A 17,011-nucleotide genomic window follows, 5' to 3' on the forward strand; every position below is an offset into this window, starting at 1 on the left:
AAAATCTCTCACCAATGAATTGCACTCTAACTTAAAAACAAATAATCATGAATGACTCAAACTAACGACAAATTAAATAGGAAAACCCACCAACTCAACAAAATATAAAAGTTGTTTAAAGAACTGTCACTGTTTTTTCATACAATAGGAAAAGATTTGTGAAGCAAATGCACAGGTAACAGCCAGGTAAGCAAGAAGCATGTGCGATGTTGATTTCATCGGTAGGGAATCATCACACTGTGCTCCTGAATTAGACATGGAGTCACTGCTGTCAGTCATCAGAGTGCATGCGTATGATAACAGGACTGACAGTCGCCTGTTGTAAACCACTTTGAAGCCAGTACTGATGCTCCACAGCATTTTCTACATTCTCAGCTGATTTTTTCCATGTGTCTTGTGAAATCTTGGACTAGATTTTGAACGTCTGTCACTGTAAATGTTGCGTTATTCCAGGCAATGTCACATTTGATGATACCCCTGAACAGTTCAATCGGGTTCAAATCACAATGATAAAAAAGCAAACGCAAGAAATCATGACCTTGTGATATCAGATACTGATCGATTTTGCTGGTGCTTTTTTGTTGATTTTAATGATTTCATAAAGTTTTGGTTTTGTTGTTATATAGAAATGGTACATTATGGTTTATCAGAATCCTGGACACTATGACATGGAGCATTGTCCATGACAATTACGCTCTTTGATGGCAATGCCACTACCAGTTGTTTTGTACCCATTCCATAAAAACCTGTCCATTCATTTTGGTGTGGTAATCTTGGTTGTCTTTGGCTTTAGCCCTAAACACAAGAGAACACCCAGGTAAGAATCCCAGACATTTACAACCTCCATGAAGCACTATGAGTTGGTCTCCTTTGCTTATTGGCAGTCTTCTGGAACATGCCTCCTCAGTGCTAGCAGCCCACTGCATTTCTGCAGTGTGGTTTGTAATCACCCAAGTCTCTCTCATTCACACCATATCTGATCTTTCACAAAGAACACATCTCACTTCTCCGCTAACTTTGGTGTACCAAAATCTGAACTTATGAAGCAATTTCCAATGTTGGTACATAGATTTTGAAAGGAAATGTTGAGTTTCCATTTCTTTTTGTAATATGCATAATGATAAGGGTCTATTCTTGTTATAAAAACTTTGGTTTGTGTTCTGGACAAGTTGTTTTTCAAATGAATCAAGTTTTTCAGTTTTCGTGGATTTTGATACGCCCTACTCCTGGGCACTTGTGTTTGAAGATAAAGTATGTAGTTGTTGTGATAATGCTCTCAACTTCTGCTTTGGTACAATAACAGCAGAATATGCATGTTTAAGACATTTATCAAGTGCATAAAAGGGTCTGCCCTGTTGAGTTTCAGACTTATAAATTAAAGCTTTTACATCAGTATCAAACTGCATTGTGTGAGATGAATCATTCGTTATGTGACATATCTGCCCTTGCCTCTCACTTCCTTGCTTGTTTCGTGAGCTGTTGCTACACCCATGTCACAAATCTTGCAGTATAAAAATAATGAAGGTTTGTTAAACAGCTTTTACATTTTGCTGACAAAAATTACAACAAAATTCTGCAGAGTTGGTGTGTTTTTCCTGTTTAGTTTGGCATTAGTTTGAGTCATTTATAATTTTGTTTTTTTTAGTTAGAGTGCAATTCATTGGGGATGTTTTGATTCAAATGGACTACACCATCCTCATCAACAAATCCTGTTTTTCTTCAATGACTTATGCAATCACACAATGTAAAACATTCACTTTTGTCACAGTACCTGTTTGTGAACCCAGCTTGTCCCGAAAAATATTGAACAAAATTTGTGGATAACAACTTTTTGTATTTCGCAAGTGCACTGTTTTGACATAGATCTAGTTTCTTGTACTGTTTTCATTTCTCCTTGACCACAGACCAAGAATCTCTATCAAAATGATATATTCATGTTCCATATTGCACATCCCAACACCTGAAAATGCCACTCAAATCCTGCTACTTTACTATAGAGCTTGGATGACAGAGGCTACTGCGAGATACTGAGGTTTCACCATGACATGGAGTTTGTCTGTCACTGCTCACTGTATTTCACATGGACTCTGTCCTGAGACGGTTGATGCTGGAGAATCTTCCAGTCAAGTCCATCTATCTTAGTTTCTTCAGCCTCTAACTTCAGCCAGTTTGTTTCAGTTAAATCCAGTTTTCCCAGCATCTAAATGAAGAAAAGACTTAATATTCACACAGACAGCCAGGGTGTTGTACTCTGGGTACTCCACAAATAGTGACTGTAATTAATGAAAGGGAATATACTATAATAATATATATAACAAATCAGACTATACATACAAGGTACGGTATCTGGTCCGGAGCAGATGACAGGAGTATCACGTGGTTGTTCCACACGTCCAACACAACACTAGACCCTGTGTGTGGTGCTGGAGTGAAAACAACATACATTTAATCAACAAGATACACATGACACATTCAGCACAATATACCACAGAAAGAAGTCACACAGTCAAGAAAAGGAGAAGAGAAGAAATGCATGTGAAAATAAAATAGACAGAATCAGAAAACTTTGCAGTCCAACTTGCTTATCATCTGTGGTATGTAGATACATAACAGCTTCTTCAAAATACATCTCATAGGCCACTATCCAGTACATATCCCTGTGTTATCAGTTTGGGATGATATAAGGCAAACACATCATTTTAATCATTAATATCATTCAAAGTGTGTATTTTACTGACCTTGAGCGATAAAGGATATATTCATCTATGTCACACAAAAATATCAAGTGTTTCCAACAAAAATAGTGTTGAAGACATGATACTGGCAAAACTGTAGCAGCTTGCCACACACGTATTTTGTATGTGTTTCTTAGGCTAAATTTCGTTTGATATATTTTTGTTATACAGGCAACTACTTTTGCATCTGAAGTGGTATCCAGATCTTGGGTAAATAATATTGTTGTTTGTTTGCTTTTCACACAACTTAACTTCTGTATTTCCATAGTCAATAAAACTTGTCATATTAGGGACTGGGCATCCACCTTACCCACAAAACTGTTTGTGCACTCGGATCATACATATGCTCTCCTAATATAGTGCTAGCAATGTAATCATTGACATCACCAGAATGTCGAATTCAGCTGACTTTGGGGAACATAGTATGACACTTCAACCTTATAGCAGGGGACACCAGGAATGGGCATCACTCATTGTACCTATGTGGGGAATCAAACCCAGATCTTTGGTGTGACAAGCAAACACTTCAACCACTTGGCTATGCCACTGCTCCTGAACACTGTGGACTTTCTTATTGTCATTACATCTACATTTACATTTACATCAGAAAAAAGGTGTTCTTAAGGAGAAGCCTGCAAGCAGCATATGAAAGCATTTGAACAACTAAATAGAAATAGAAATCTTTAAGCACACTGATTATCATTATTGCAGTTACCAAGGTAACGGGGTCATGTCATGATCCATACCAATACAGAGACCTCTCCTTAAGAACTTTCAGTTCAGCAAAGGGCAATGACAGCAATGACGACTTTGGCTTTGAACAGTCAAGGGATAACTGACACACTTGACCAACTAGCAAATATATTGTTCCGAGATCTGTGACCATCTAGAGAGTCTGTGGTGCATTTGTTGTCAACTCTTAATACAGACTGAACTCAGCCCTAGACAGTGCAGTTTCAGTGCATTCATGTTACCGTCTGAAAGAGTCGAGTAACCTGTACTGAATCATATTGTTTCATCCTCAGAGGCAGCATGTCAACACAACGCACCACTGCCATTAATCAATGAATTTAATTATCATTAGATAAATACCTGTATCAAGTTTCTTCAATGTTTTTGTATTGGTGTCAATGACAACTGGCACCTATAAGAGGAATCAGACTGAAACTGTAAAACATGTGTAAGATAACAGAGATTTATCACAACTTGACATCAGATCTGACATATCCTCACACAATAACAAGCTCGGTACATATTTTCAAGACATGCTGTACATTAACTCTGCTGGTGAAACAAAATCACATCCACAGATGAATGATAACAATGAGATACGCAGGTGGATCCAGGTGGACCAGCATTCATTCTATTTAAAAAAAATCATCAAATCAATATATACATGTATTTGAAAACTGGAATAAGAAATATATAAGTTAACCAAGCTCACCTAGGTATCTCTGCACAATTTCCCTCCCTAAGGTAACCACCCTGGTCTGACAGGTGACAGTCTGAACCACCTCAGTCTAATGAGCTCACCTGTCTACTCCTCCAATATGTAGTCAACACTATCTGGCCCCCTCCAGGTAACCACCCCAGTCTAATGAACTCACCTTTCTACCCCTCCAATATGTTGTCAACACTATCTGACTCCCTCCAGGTAACCACCCCAGTCTAATGAGCTCACCTGTCTACCCCTCCAATATGTTGTCAACACTATCTGACTCCCTCCAGGTAACCACCCCAGTCTAATGAGCTCACCTGTCTACTCCGCCAGTATGTTGTCAACACTATCTGACTCCCTCCAGGTAACCACCCTCGTGTCGGAAGACTGCCAGTGAAGATACCTTGAAAGTTATCTCCTGCAAGTAGAAGAGAGAACAACATTAGTTTACAACTTTGGTTATCTGAGTTAGGTTACATGTAATTTTCTGAATAAAATTGAATTTTTATACTTATCCTGACTCATGCTTATTTGCTTATTTCCTCCCTCTATGCAAAGATAGTGGAACACTTGCCATGCCTTGAAGTTCCCTTCTGTTGAAGCGGACCTACAATCACTCTCACCCACAGGAAGTCTCCCTTTTCCCACCACATTGGTCACATGACCAGCCCTGTGGCACTCTCTCTGTAATTCATAACTCTCAAATGGGAATTGCCGAGAATCCAACGTGTCTGAGAGGCGTGGAAGAGAGGGCTTGACTTTATGAGTCAGGATAAGTATATAATATCAATTTTATTTTTACTTATTCTGACTCACGCTTATTTGTTTACAGAATCGAATGGAAATGGTGGTGGATCAGACCACAAAGGATTCTGATGGCTGCCATATAAGCATGTCCAGTACTTCCCCTCTTACGGGAACTGTAAGGGCGTAATTCAAGCCTGTTCTTCTAATATTCATGATAATATTCATCTGTGAAATGGGGATCACGAGTACTGGGTTATAATCACTCATGCCAGGCTGTTCGAGATGTGTACAAGGACTCTCAACCATTTAACTCCACAGAGGGTCTTGGTCTCAGCAAGTCATAGGATAAAGAGCGAGATTTTAGATATACTAGTTTCCTCCTTCAACTAGCTATCTATAGCAGCTCTTTCTTTACGATGTTCTCGTCACAGAGTTGCATCCCTTCTTCATGTACAAGTAACACAGGTAGTACAGGGTCATCATCACTCTTGATGAAAAGGGGTCAGTTAAACTCAGCACCTTTGTGGAACCGCTAGTTGTTATGGTAGAAGTGTCTCAAACTGGTAAATGCCAGCGATGCCAAAAGTGGTGATGACTCATAGGTGGTGGTTGGCAAAGATTGTGGATGATGTCCAAAAGCAGCCCTCCATTGTCATTGTAAGCAAACTATTTCCATGTAGAGCATGTGTCGATGCCAAGACTCTCAGTTCATGTGGATTAGAGGTTCGCAGGGGTTCAAGTCCTGTTGCTTTGTAGGCCCTCACTATAATGTCTCTCATCCATACTGAGACAGTGTTGCGGGATACTTCTGTAGGTACGAGGGGATGTCAAGAAGTTTTGAGCCTTGCAAAGAAAAACACAAAATATTGGTATGAACCATATTTATTTTTCAACATAGTCCCCTTGTGAGTCAAGACATTTGGTCCATCTTTTCTGCCAGGCGCTGATGCCATCATGTAGAAGGCGCCATTTTGGTCCTCAAACCAAGCCTCAGTAGCAGCAATAAGCTCATTATCATCCTGAAATCTAAGACCACGCAAGTGTTTCTTGAGATCTGAGAACAGATGGTAATCACTTGGTGCCAGGTCTAGAGAATAGGGGGGATGCGGCAAGATTTCGTACCCGCATTCCTGGACAGCAGCGGCTGCAACGCGAGACGTGTATACTGGAGCATTGTCTTGATGTAGAAGAATACCACGTCTGATCTTGCCCCAGCGCTTCTCCTTGATTGACTGTCGCACTTGCCTCAACAAGTTAGCGTAATATTCCCCATTCATTGTTCTTCCTTTTGGTAAGTAATCTATGTGGATGACGCCTTTGCTATTCCAGAAGACTGTCGCCATTACCTTCTGCACTGATCTGGAGGCTTTGAACTTTTTGGTCCTAGGAGAAGTGACATGTTTCCATTCCATGGATTCTTGTTTGCTCTCAGGATCATAGTGGTGGATCCAGGTTTCATCACAGGTTCCTAGCCTAAAGTGAAAATCCTCTGGATTCTTGTTGTATCTGGTTAACATGGAGTTGCTTTTGGTGACCCTTGTTTGCTTCATTTCATCTGTAAGCATTCATGACACCCATCTTGTGCACACCATATACATGACGAGATGTTCACGAAGAATTGTCTCGATGGATCCGTGTGAAATGCCTGTGGTCTCCTCTAACTCGTGGAGTGTGATTTTCCAGCACAAGTATGTGCACTCTGTCAATGTTTTCCTGACTAGTGCTTGTTGTTGGGTGACCTGGACAGGGGTCATCTTCAAGACTCTCTCTACCATGCTTAAATTCATTGACCCATCGTTTCATGGTAGCAGATGAAGGATCCATAAACTGCTGAAAGCCTTTCTTCAATGTTCTTCGCCGAGTTTCCTTCAAGAGCTAAAAATTTAATTACTGCTCTATACTCAATTTTATTCATTTTCACTGCCGTGAGGAGAGTCTCTTTCAGTCAATGTGAGCTGTTCAATAACTTCTAAGAGTAGGATACCAAAACTTATACATCACATCAACTACACCCCAAGGTTCAATGTCGTACCATAGGCTGTGACACCTGGGTATGAAAAATGCTCAAGGCTCAAAACTTATTGACATCTCCTCGTATCTCAGTAGATAGTGGGATGAATAGGTGCTTCGTCTCTGAAGATGTATTTTCAATGCTCTGACTGGGCATAATGATAAATCCTACGTATCATGTAGTCCAAGGACTGTCAGTTAAAGGGGATGTGGAATTGTTGCACCAGTAGTCCAGGCAGTTGATTTTTGGTGATAAAATCCCATCACAGTCCTTGGTGCACAATCTCTTGATGATCAGTGTTGGATCATGTACGACTTTAGTCCACAGCATGTATTTCTGACATCCATGCTGCTGTAGCCACGGTGGGTAGAAATAGCATTGTCTGTGTCAACAGGCCCGTAAGTGTCATTGGTGAGATGCTGAGGTACAACATTCAAGTCCCAAGCTGGTGCCTTAAATCTGCATTGTTGGACTTCCAGCTTGCAAGAGTGTAGTAGGGTGAGTAAAACCAGCACTTTAGTGAGCTAGACCCCAAATCTCCTGGTGATGACAAAGCTCAGTGCTGCTAAGTAGGTCAATAGTGTAGAACCTTTATCTCCTCTAGTACGTCGTAGGTAACATAAGTAGTCTGCTAATTGAGGATGTGTGGCTTTCATTGCAGAGAAGCCCTTCCGCTTGATGTATGTCTCAAATCGCATCCATTTATTGTCATATAAGGAGCAAGTAGATCTACATAGACCTTAGGTGACAGCCTTCGCTGCTGTAGTGGAATATCTTCGATGCTTCAAGCAGGCTTTAATAAGATCCATACATGTAGTTGGAACGATGTCTGGGTGCTTGTTTGGAGTGCGGATGGACTAGTAGGTTCTTCCAATCTGGGAGTCTCAGTGATGCTTGTCCTAATTTCTCAATGAGTACTGAAAACCATTCTCTCTCGCTGGACAGTAGGCAAGACCAAAGTCAGCTAAAGAGTCTATTTTGCCTTTTTGATGACTTCCGTTAGTAAGACTGGAACGGAACACGTAAGCATTCATTCCTTTCCTCGAGATGCTGAGAGCAACTTGGTTCTGGAGATACAAATGTTGGTATCAATGGAACCTGGTGGCAAATAGGTTTATTGTAAGTGATCCAAATGTCTGACCGATGAGTTGAAATGCCTCCTGATGTATCCACTCTGTTGGAGATGGTTGTAGAGGATGTAATATAGCATCTGCCATTGATGCCATGCACCTGGGCTGTGGCATGTCTTCATGTAGAGATTCAAATCATTGATGATGTCAAAAAGTTGAAAAGTTAGCTGTATCAGCATGTGAAATCATGTTGAACCTTGCTTGTTCATGTAGAATGCTACTGTTGAGTTGTCTGTGTGAAATATCAGTTGTTTGTTTCTCAACGCTGTCGACCAGTGTTGTATGTTGTATTGCATTGATGTATTGCATTGATGTATTGCATTACAATTTTCATCTCCAGGTGGATGATATGCAGAGTGCATTCGTTGCTCACCCAAATTCCTGCTGCAACCTCGTTGTCCAGGTGGGTATCCCAACCTAGTAGCAACAACAGATGACTACTGCAGTTCACCATAGGTCTCTGTGCAGAGCTGTCATGGGCATAGTAGTAATCTTTGCCTTCAGGTCAAATGCTGTGCTGAGGTGAGAAGACTGAGAAGGTGAGAAGACTGTCGTAGTAGAAACAGAGAGAATAGAACTTGTGGTATCATGGCTTGAATCTTGTCTCAACACTTTCGTGTGTATGGCATGTTTGTTGCTGCAGTAACATTTCAATCAGCTGAAAATACATGAAGTCGGTGAGGTAGTACGAACAGGTACATGCTTCATCTGTAATGAAGATGTTGGTACCAGAATCACCTTCTCTTCAAATCGTCAACATGATAAGTTGTGAGTGAGCTTTCATCCATCCATCTATTTATTCTATTTGCAAGCCAGCAACGTTGAATCTGCAGTTAGAAGACCTCTTGCCTCGAGAAGACAATCGAATGCCGCTGTAGACTGCTATCTGGGCTGTAAATAGTGTTTTTCCAACAATGGAATTGTTGTTTACATCTGTAGACGACTTACTGACACAAGAACACATGCCATATTCTGTGCAGGGTGTTGTCCTTCGAAGACCAATCAGATTCCAGATATGATGTCACCGGTGTTGAAGCCAAATGATCATCATGAAATCTTCGGTGCAGTCGGTGATTCCCTCGCTGGCATTCGGGCTTGTCTCGGAGACGAGCACAAGTGAGCATATGTATAGATGACAGTGGGTGTAGTGCGTGAAATCCTCTTCCACTTAATACTGATGTAGCTAGATTGTCCTCCTAGTCGTTGTGTTGGTGTTCTTCAAGTGAAGATGATGCTGTCATTATCTTATACAGATATTGCAAAGTTATTCGCATGCTTTCCCACATTGGTACAGGTTGACTGTAGTAACTGGGTTCGTTGGAGCATCAAAATAATCTTGTTGAATTCCTCACTGCTGGAGCACAACAACCTGATGTTAGTGCCAGAAGTGTGGAGATGAATTGTTGATCCTTCTTCAAAGTAAGTAGAGTAGATAAAATCATCTTATCTTCTTTGAAGTTGGAAGCTTCTGGTGTTAAACGGCAAATGTTGGTATGCTGATTCTGCATGCGTCGGTCTGGTAGAATAGTTCACATTCCCCAAATGAGTTTGTGCATGCATGAGTGCCTGCTCCTGTGAAGGGTGAAGATCCGTGTTCAGCGGTGATGATGTCCCATATATCAAGCCGTATTGTCATGATGAAGCATGCAGGGAACCCTTCCTGCTGAAATGCTGAAGGTGCTTGAATGCAGTCACCATGTCGGTTGTAGAGCAAATCATAGAGCGTTGAAAGACAGGATGTGTTGCAGCTGCTACTTCATCGCAGTATGGGAAAATATAGATAGGCTGTATGGTACCATAGATATCAGCATAATCAGAGGGAAGGTCAAGTCATCGTAGATCATCTTGTAGGTGAGGGTGTTGTAGGACTCTGGAGTGAAGTGAGGTCTAGCCCAAACGCAATCCAAGATGCAATCTCTGAGTTTGAGAAGATGACCTCCTTTTCCCTCTGATGTAGGTGAATCCTTGCGGCTGTAGCAGGATACGTGTGTGCATGCCCTTGTTGAGTTCCCATCAAGGCAATACAGCTGATGGTGAAGATCTTCGTGAATGGAAGCCTCCACACAGTATGCAGCTTCTTCACCCAAATGACCTGTTGCAGCTGCAGAATTGTCACGCAAGGTGATTCTAAGAGTTGTTGATGACTGACGATGTCCACATGCTGTGGTGGCTGCAGATTCGCAGAAGCATCCAACCTGTTAGACGTTGTCAATGTCTGCATTGAATGTAGACACTCTGATGGTTGCAACATCATTCTAGATGCAGTAGATGAAGGTCTAGTAGATGCTGCATGTTGTGCTGATTCTCTCAAGCTCTGTACCTCAGGAGTCGAGATTCGTCATAGATGTCTCATTCGTCGTGGTCGGGTTGATATCATTGCTGAAGGACTTTGTAGAAGAGCTGATCCATAGTTACAGCAATAATCTAGTAGTATCCAGTAGCTGAAGACTAGTCTTGGAGGATGTTGTTGACTTTTAAATTTTTGGTTGAGATGACATCGATTCTGATGACCACCTCTCCTGGGACTAGGATCTAGTGTCCATGTTATCCCAACAGCACCTCTGGGGTATGTCTGGCAATTCACTATGAACCTGAATATCAGTGGCAGTTAGTACATGGCTACCAGATACAATAAGAATCAAATTGCCAGACATGACCTGAGAGAGCCTACATAAAAACTTTTAGCATGCATTTGAATTGTTAAAAATTACAACAAAATACTACCAAGTTCAAATAACCATGCAAGTAGGATATAAAATTAGGGACAGCCGCACACAGCCATAAGCACGATTTCTACATGAGAAGTACTGTGATATCATCCGTGAAACCGTAATCTCACATCATGAAATACATGTTTGTTCTACAACAAAAAAATAAGTAAATTTATCTGCCATTTCATATTGTCATGATAATTAATACAGACCAAAGCCATCTACTCCTAAATTTTGTGTAAAGGACCAAAATATAAAAGTATATTAAATGCTGTATAGGGACTGAGGTTGACTCCAATTGTCTTGTCAGGTGATGGAGGAGAGACTGACAAACAGGACTGGTCATGTGACCCATGAGGCTGGAAACGGGGAGACTTCATGTGGGTGAGAGTGACTGTACGTCCGCTTCAAAAAAGGGAACTTCAAGGGATTTCAAGTTTTCCACTATCTTCCCATAAAGGGAGGAGATAAGCAAATAATCATGAGTCAGGATAAGGAAAACTATGCAAGCATTGTCTAAGCACGTTTCACTATTGAACTTTTGTACAAATATTCGAGATCACTATATTACTCTCATGTGGCTTTTCCAGCTTGACAAAGGGATGGTATTTCAATAAAATTGACATCACATATATTCTGAATGACATTTTCCCTTGAAAATAGGTGCAACTTATTACTTTGCCATGTAACAATCAATCAGAGAGTATCACAAACCTTTGGCAGACTCCACAATGTCCAGAACTACACTTGTTTCCCTCGTGTTCCAGTCATACTGAAACAAATAATCTTTATCATGGATAAAGTGAAACACATAATTATGGTAATATATACTTCACCATTAACATTATGATCATCCAGATTGTACAGAGTAATCTGTTGCTAAGGAACATGAGTAAACTTCCAACATCAGTAATCAAATCGGATACAACAGAATAAAACAGATGATTTCTTGCTTTATGCCAGTTAGCCTGGTCTGTTACCACCATGTACACCAGCTGTAGAAGCAACGAACCATCATGAGCCGTGAACACTGGCAGTGCCCTCCTCTGGCTGGGTTGTCCAGATACACTAGTCTTGATCGGTCCTGGTTGAAGCATGGACTCCGCACTGACCGATCCTCCTCACTCAGTGCCACTGGATGTAAGAGGAACATGTTGGTTAAACAGCCTCATGTTTCATGAGGGTCACCTAGGTTCTACATACTGGCAAAAGCAGCATAAAAGATGCACTGCACATTTGACCTTGCTTGACTTGCAGAAAGCTGATTGTCACCACACTCGCCATCCTCGATATCTCCAGGTTCTACGTTCCGAAAAGTCGCCACCATACCCTGGACGCATCTATGGCTCATCCCGATAAATTTATTACCTCCCTTTGCTGACTCCACTTTCTCACAGTAGCCAATCAGAGTGGTCGCCATTATAACCGAACTTGCCAGTGTCAACAAAGGTAGCAGTTGCAACTGCAAAGGTTTGCTCGCCGTACGATTAACAATTTGGGGAAATCATACATGCAACTTTTTAGGTCCGAAACCTTTTTTAAAACATATGCAAGAAATCCATCTAATACTTTCAGAGAACCTACGCATGGTTTGTTTGCCAAATTTGATCGGTTAGAGAATTTAAAAAGCGAAAGTGAGTTGTGATTGGTTCGCTCAACTTCCCAGCGTAGACACCTTATTGGATAAAAAGCCAGCCAAGGGAGGTAATAAATTTATCGGGCTGAGCCGTAGATGCATCCAGGGTATAGTGGAGACTTTTCGGAACGTAGACCCTGGAGATATCGAGGATGCACACTCGCTGAATTCTTAGGAAAGGAGTACATGTACTTTGCTCAATATTATTTTGCTAATGTTAGGTGACCAATAAATAAAATGCTAAACTATGTCCCATGTAAAACCATATTTATCAAACTTGTGAATGGTATCAGTACCTTACTCGCTTTCGCTCATTAGATACCAAACTATTCACTCATATAAATATGGTCTTACACAGGACATAGTTTAGTATTCTTTATGTATCCAAAATGATGGAAAGCACACTTCGGCTTTTGTGTAAGTGTATTTTCGATAACATTCAAACTGTTTCACTGTTCATCAGCAATGTTTCTGATATCATGAAAACTTGATATTAGAGATCATTAGTATGTTATTTTGAAATTCAGTATTCCCAGAAATTTTGACATTATGAAAAATACAGCAAATAACGCTGTTAATCGCTGTTTCGTCTTGTGTCCCAAATGGCGACATTTTTGATGAAGCGCATTTTGAAAGGTTATTTTAAGAAGTTTAGCTTTGTCTGAGATAATAGTGGATGGTATCATCCAACAGGAAATTTCCCATAGAATTCAAAATATTAAGTACATTTGTGTGTGTGATATATTTAGAATTTTGCTGGACTTGAAAGTAAGGGTTGAAGAGAAAAGGCTTATGGAACATAAACAGTGACCAGTGAACAACTTTACAATTTAACATCACAGAAACCCAGGCACAACACACTGGCAATGTAACATCAAGGAAACCTAGGCACTATACACAAGAACATCAGAGAAACACAAGCACAGCACTAGAACATTAAACATCATATCCTACATTTTATAATTAGTGTGACAGTACTTACAACATTCTGTGTTCTTCACATCTACATAGTAAATCCTACTCCTGAAAACAGATACATAATTTTCTGACTAAACTTGATATTTTATACTTATCCTAACTCATGCTTATTATGCTCCTCTCCTCCCTCTATCATATACCTGGAATTTCAAGGTACTAAAATTTCGAGGTTTGAGACCCACAGAGCTTTCTGGGTGATTTAAATTTCCAGGTTTGGGGACCTAAAGTATGTTAATATTTTAGAGAAATTTAATCTCAAGGTTAGAAGAAAGTGGCTGGAATCATCACTCACCGAACCAATACTCACTGAGTAGCCAGTGATAACTGCCATCAGACTGTTATAACTTCGCGCATACTCTCCATGGCAGCAATATTAGTAATGAAAACAAACAGTTGATCCTTTGTTGTGATAAATGACCCTAGAAACACTCTGTCAGCAGAGTTAAAAAAAAATGACACCATTTTTTTCTCAGATGATACTGTTTTCTTAACAACTAACTACCGCCGATGCAGTCAGTTTGATCAGAGTGACATCAAGTGTATTGACAGTTGGTTTGACTTCATATTTACAACACTGATTGAGTTACCTAATTTGTTTCGTAATGCATGTTTTTCTGGACCAATAATTACAATTAAATAGTCTCAACACCGCATTTCTGTTGTTTTTTTTATTCAGGCCGTTTGAACCACTGAACATGTTGATTAGTTGTAAACAGGTATTACAGAATTAATGTGCATGTCAGGAAGTCACTGGCATTTGAAATGCTTATTGACAGGAAATCTAACCCAATGGTTTGAAATTCGGAAATATTCATGGATAAAATACTTTCAAGGTTGCATTACTGACCTTGAAAACCTTGAAAATTAGATACCTCGACAATTTCCTAGTATACAGTATGCGAATATTAGCAGAACACTTGCCATTTCTTCAAGTTCCCTTTCTTTGAAGAGGATGTATATTCGCACTCACCCAAGTAGCCTCCCTTTACAGTTTGGCGCCCTTATTGGTCACATGACCTGCCATGCTTTTTGTCACTCTCTCCGAATATAGTATGACACATGAACTTTCAGGGAAATCCAGCATCCCGTAAGTGGGAAGGTTGGGAGGGCTTAACATCATGAGTCAGGATAAATAAAAATGTTACTCAATTTTACTCAAAAAGATGCATATTTTTCCTTAACCTGACTCTTGCTTAATCTACAAACAGAATCTGATGGAATCTGTGGTGGGTCAGGCCACTTGTGGGTCAGGCCACTTCCTGGGAACTATGACGACACTATGTCCATCCTGTTCTTCCAATCTTCATCTGCTAAGTCAGGGGGACCACACCTTGTCAGACTTCTTTAAGACAAGTGAATCACTCAGATTCACTCAGATGACTTCCTGGTATGTGAACTGTGACTGCATTCTATGCAGCGTGTTGTCACTCGTGGAGCAGTCAGATTCCAGATATGTGACGTCACCACTGTCAAAGCCGAATGAACATCATGAAATCTTGTGCAGTCTGTGATTTCTACCTCAGCACTCAGTCTTGTCCATAACTTCACTGTTCAGCTGTCCCAGGGTTACACAAGTGGCATGTGTAATGGTGACTTAGTAGAAGCACATGAGAACCTGGCAGTTGTATCTGTGTTCATCAACTTCTTAGTCTTTATTCAATCTTTTTCAGATGTTGTGAGGAGGTTTCCTTAACACTGGTACTGCTTGACTATATTATAGTATTCCCAGAAATTATTGAGAATCATGTTGCGTCATGTTACTCATTACGTTTATTAACTTCTGGCGTTTTACTTACATAAACATGTTAAAACATCATCCTTTTACAGTCTCAGTCTTGTTTTAGTACTTTGTTAGACCTCCTCGCTCAGCAATGCATGCCTGAATATGCCTAGGCACACTACCCATCAAAGTTTGTAGGTAATCGTGTGACAGGGTATCCCAATATTGGACCACCTCGGCCTTCATATCTTCAATATTTCTCAGTCCCTTTTGGTTTATTCTGTCCTTCATGAGTCCCCACACATTCTCAATTGGGTTTAGGTCTGGGCTGTAACTGGGCCAGTCTAAAACTTGAACATTTTCGCCCGACAACCACTGTTTTGTGTAGCGCGCAGTGTGTTTTGGGTCATTATCATGCTGGAAAATCCAATCATCTTCATACAATGTTTGTGCTGTCGGAAGAAGGTGACCATTTAGAATGTCAACATATCTTTCTTTTGTCAAGTTTCCCATGAAAACACAAAATGGCGTCACTCCGCGAGCCGATATGCCAGCCCACATGTGAAATTTCGGGCTATGTTTTGGTCGCTGGTAGATAGGTTTGACAGTATCTTTGGTCCAAATTTTCACACAATTAGGGAAAAACCAAACAGAACTTTCATCCGAAAAGAAAACATTATCCCAATCTTGATTTTCATGAGCCCGACACCAGTTTAAACGTTTTTCCTTTTGTGCATCTTTCATCAACGGTGAGGGAATTCCACCTTTTTTCAATTAAGTCTCTGTAATTCCTGCCTAACTGTTTCATTGCATACAATCTACTCTGCTAATCATTTCATTTCTGATGTTCTCAACACTTTTCAATTTGCCCCTACTCACAATCTGCCCAAGTCTTCGGCGATCTACAACACGGAATTTCCTAGGCCGACCTGCCCCTGCTTTGTGCTCTATCCCGGTTCCTGTTTGAATATTCTTCAAAGTTCTGTATACTGTAGACAGAGGAATACCATGTCTACAAGCTAACACTTTAGCATCAGCCTCACCCCTTTCAAAATCATCTAGAATGGGCTTTCTTTTCTCTCTTGCTGTAAATTCTGCCATGTCAACACAGGAAGCCGTCTGCTCAGACAAGGGAGATAACTCTTGACATAATGAGCTTCCTTCTAAGCCTTCAAGAGTTGTCTCCCTTATTTAGTATGCTTAGTGCATAGTGAAAGCCCTTTTTCCAATCTTAGCATCATTAGAAAAAAAACAAAGATTTTCTCAATAATTTCTGGGAACACTGTAACTAGTCTCAATGAAGCGTCATAAAATATTCTTGAAGACCACAAAGGTTACTGTACTTCAACTGCATTGACACCATCTTCTTAATGCAGGTGAACTACTACCTCTAACCAGTCTGCCATCTCTACAAGTATTACATTTGCAACTGAATGTGTGATGGAACTTCATCTTCAGAGATTTCTCAAACATTACCAAACCTCATTAGATTCTGGTGTGTGCCATTTTCTCAAACATTACCTATCCTCATTAGGTTCTGGTGTGTGCCTCTTTCTCAAACACTACCTAACCTCATTAGATTCTGGTGTGTGCCATTTTCTCAAACATTACCTAACCTCATTAGATTCTGGTGTGTGTCTCTTTCTCAAACACTACCTAACCTCATTAGATTCTGGTGTGTGCCTCTTTCTTCAGTCACACGTTGATCACCACTTTCCTCTGTACATCATGGAGACACTGCTGTTGCCCCTGGTACTTGATGTCTGCATAGCTGAAGAGTCATCTGCTGCACTGCTGAAGATGCTGGAGATGTAGATATATAATCGACAATGGTCGCTGCAACGCTCTGCTGATGGCTGTGACTTCTGGCAGCTGTGACAAAGATACGCTGACACTGACTCTGGT

At 40.6% G+C, this 17,011-nt stretch overlaps 1 protein-coding gene across 2 annotated transcripts in view; it reads right to left on the reverse strand.

Moving 5' to 3' along the window:
* The window catches only part of LOC137296795 (acylamino-acid-releasing enzyme-like), a 48,785-nt gene that overhangs the window by 18,223 nt on the left and 13,551 nt on the right, over nucleotides 1-17,011 (reverse strand). For both annotated transcript variants that reach the window (XM_067828650.1, XM_067828651.1), the window contains exons 8-14: nucleotides 13,391-13,431; nucleotides 11,785-11,906; nucleotides 11,487-11,544; nucleotides 4,491-4,591; nucleotides 3,828-3,879; nucleotides 2,335-2,423; nucleotides 2,071-2,200 (exon numbers count right to left, since the gene is read on the reverse strand). In XM_067828650.1, coding sequence (XP_067684751.1) covers nucleotides 2,071-2,200; nucleotides 2,335-2,423; nucleotides 3,828-3,879; nucleotides 4,491-4,591; nucleotides 11,487-11,544; nucleotides 11,785-11,906; nucleotides 13,391-13,431 — 593 coding nt within the window. The remainder of the gene's footprint in view (nucleotides 1-2,070; nucleotides 2,201-2,334; nucleotides 2,424-3,827; nucleotides 3,880-4,490; nucleotides 4,592-11,486; nucleotides 11,545-11,784; nucleotides 11,907-13,390; nucleotides 13,432-17,011) is intronic.

Source organism: Haliotis asinina, chromosome 9 (assembly GCF_037392515.1).
Source record: "Haliotis asinina isolate JCU_RB_2024 chromosome 9, JCU_Hal_asi_v2, whole genome shotgun sequence".
In the NCBI taxonomy this organism is placed as follows: Eukaryota; Metazoa; Mollusca; class Gastropoda; order Lepetellida; family Haliotidae; genus Haliotis; species Haliotis asinina.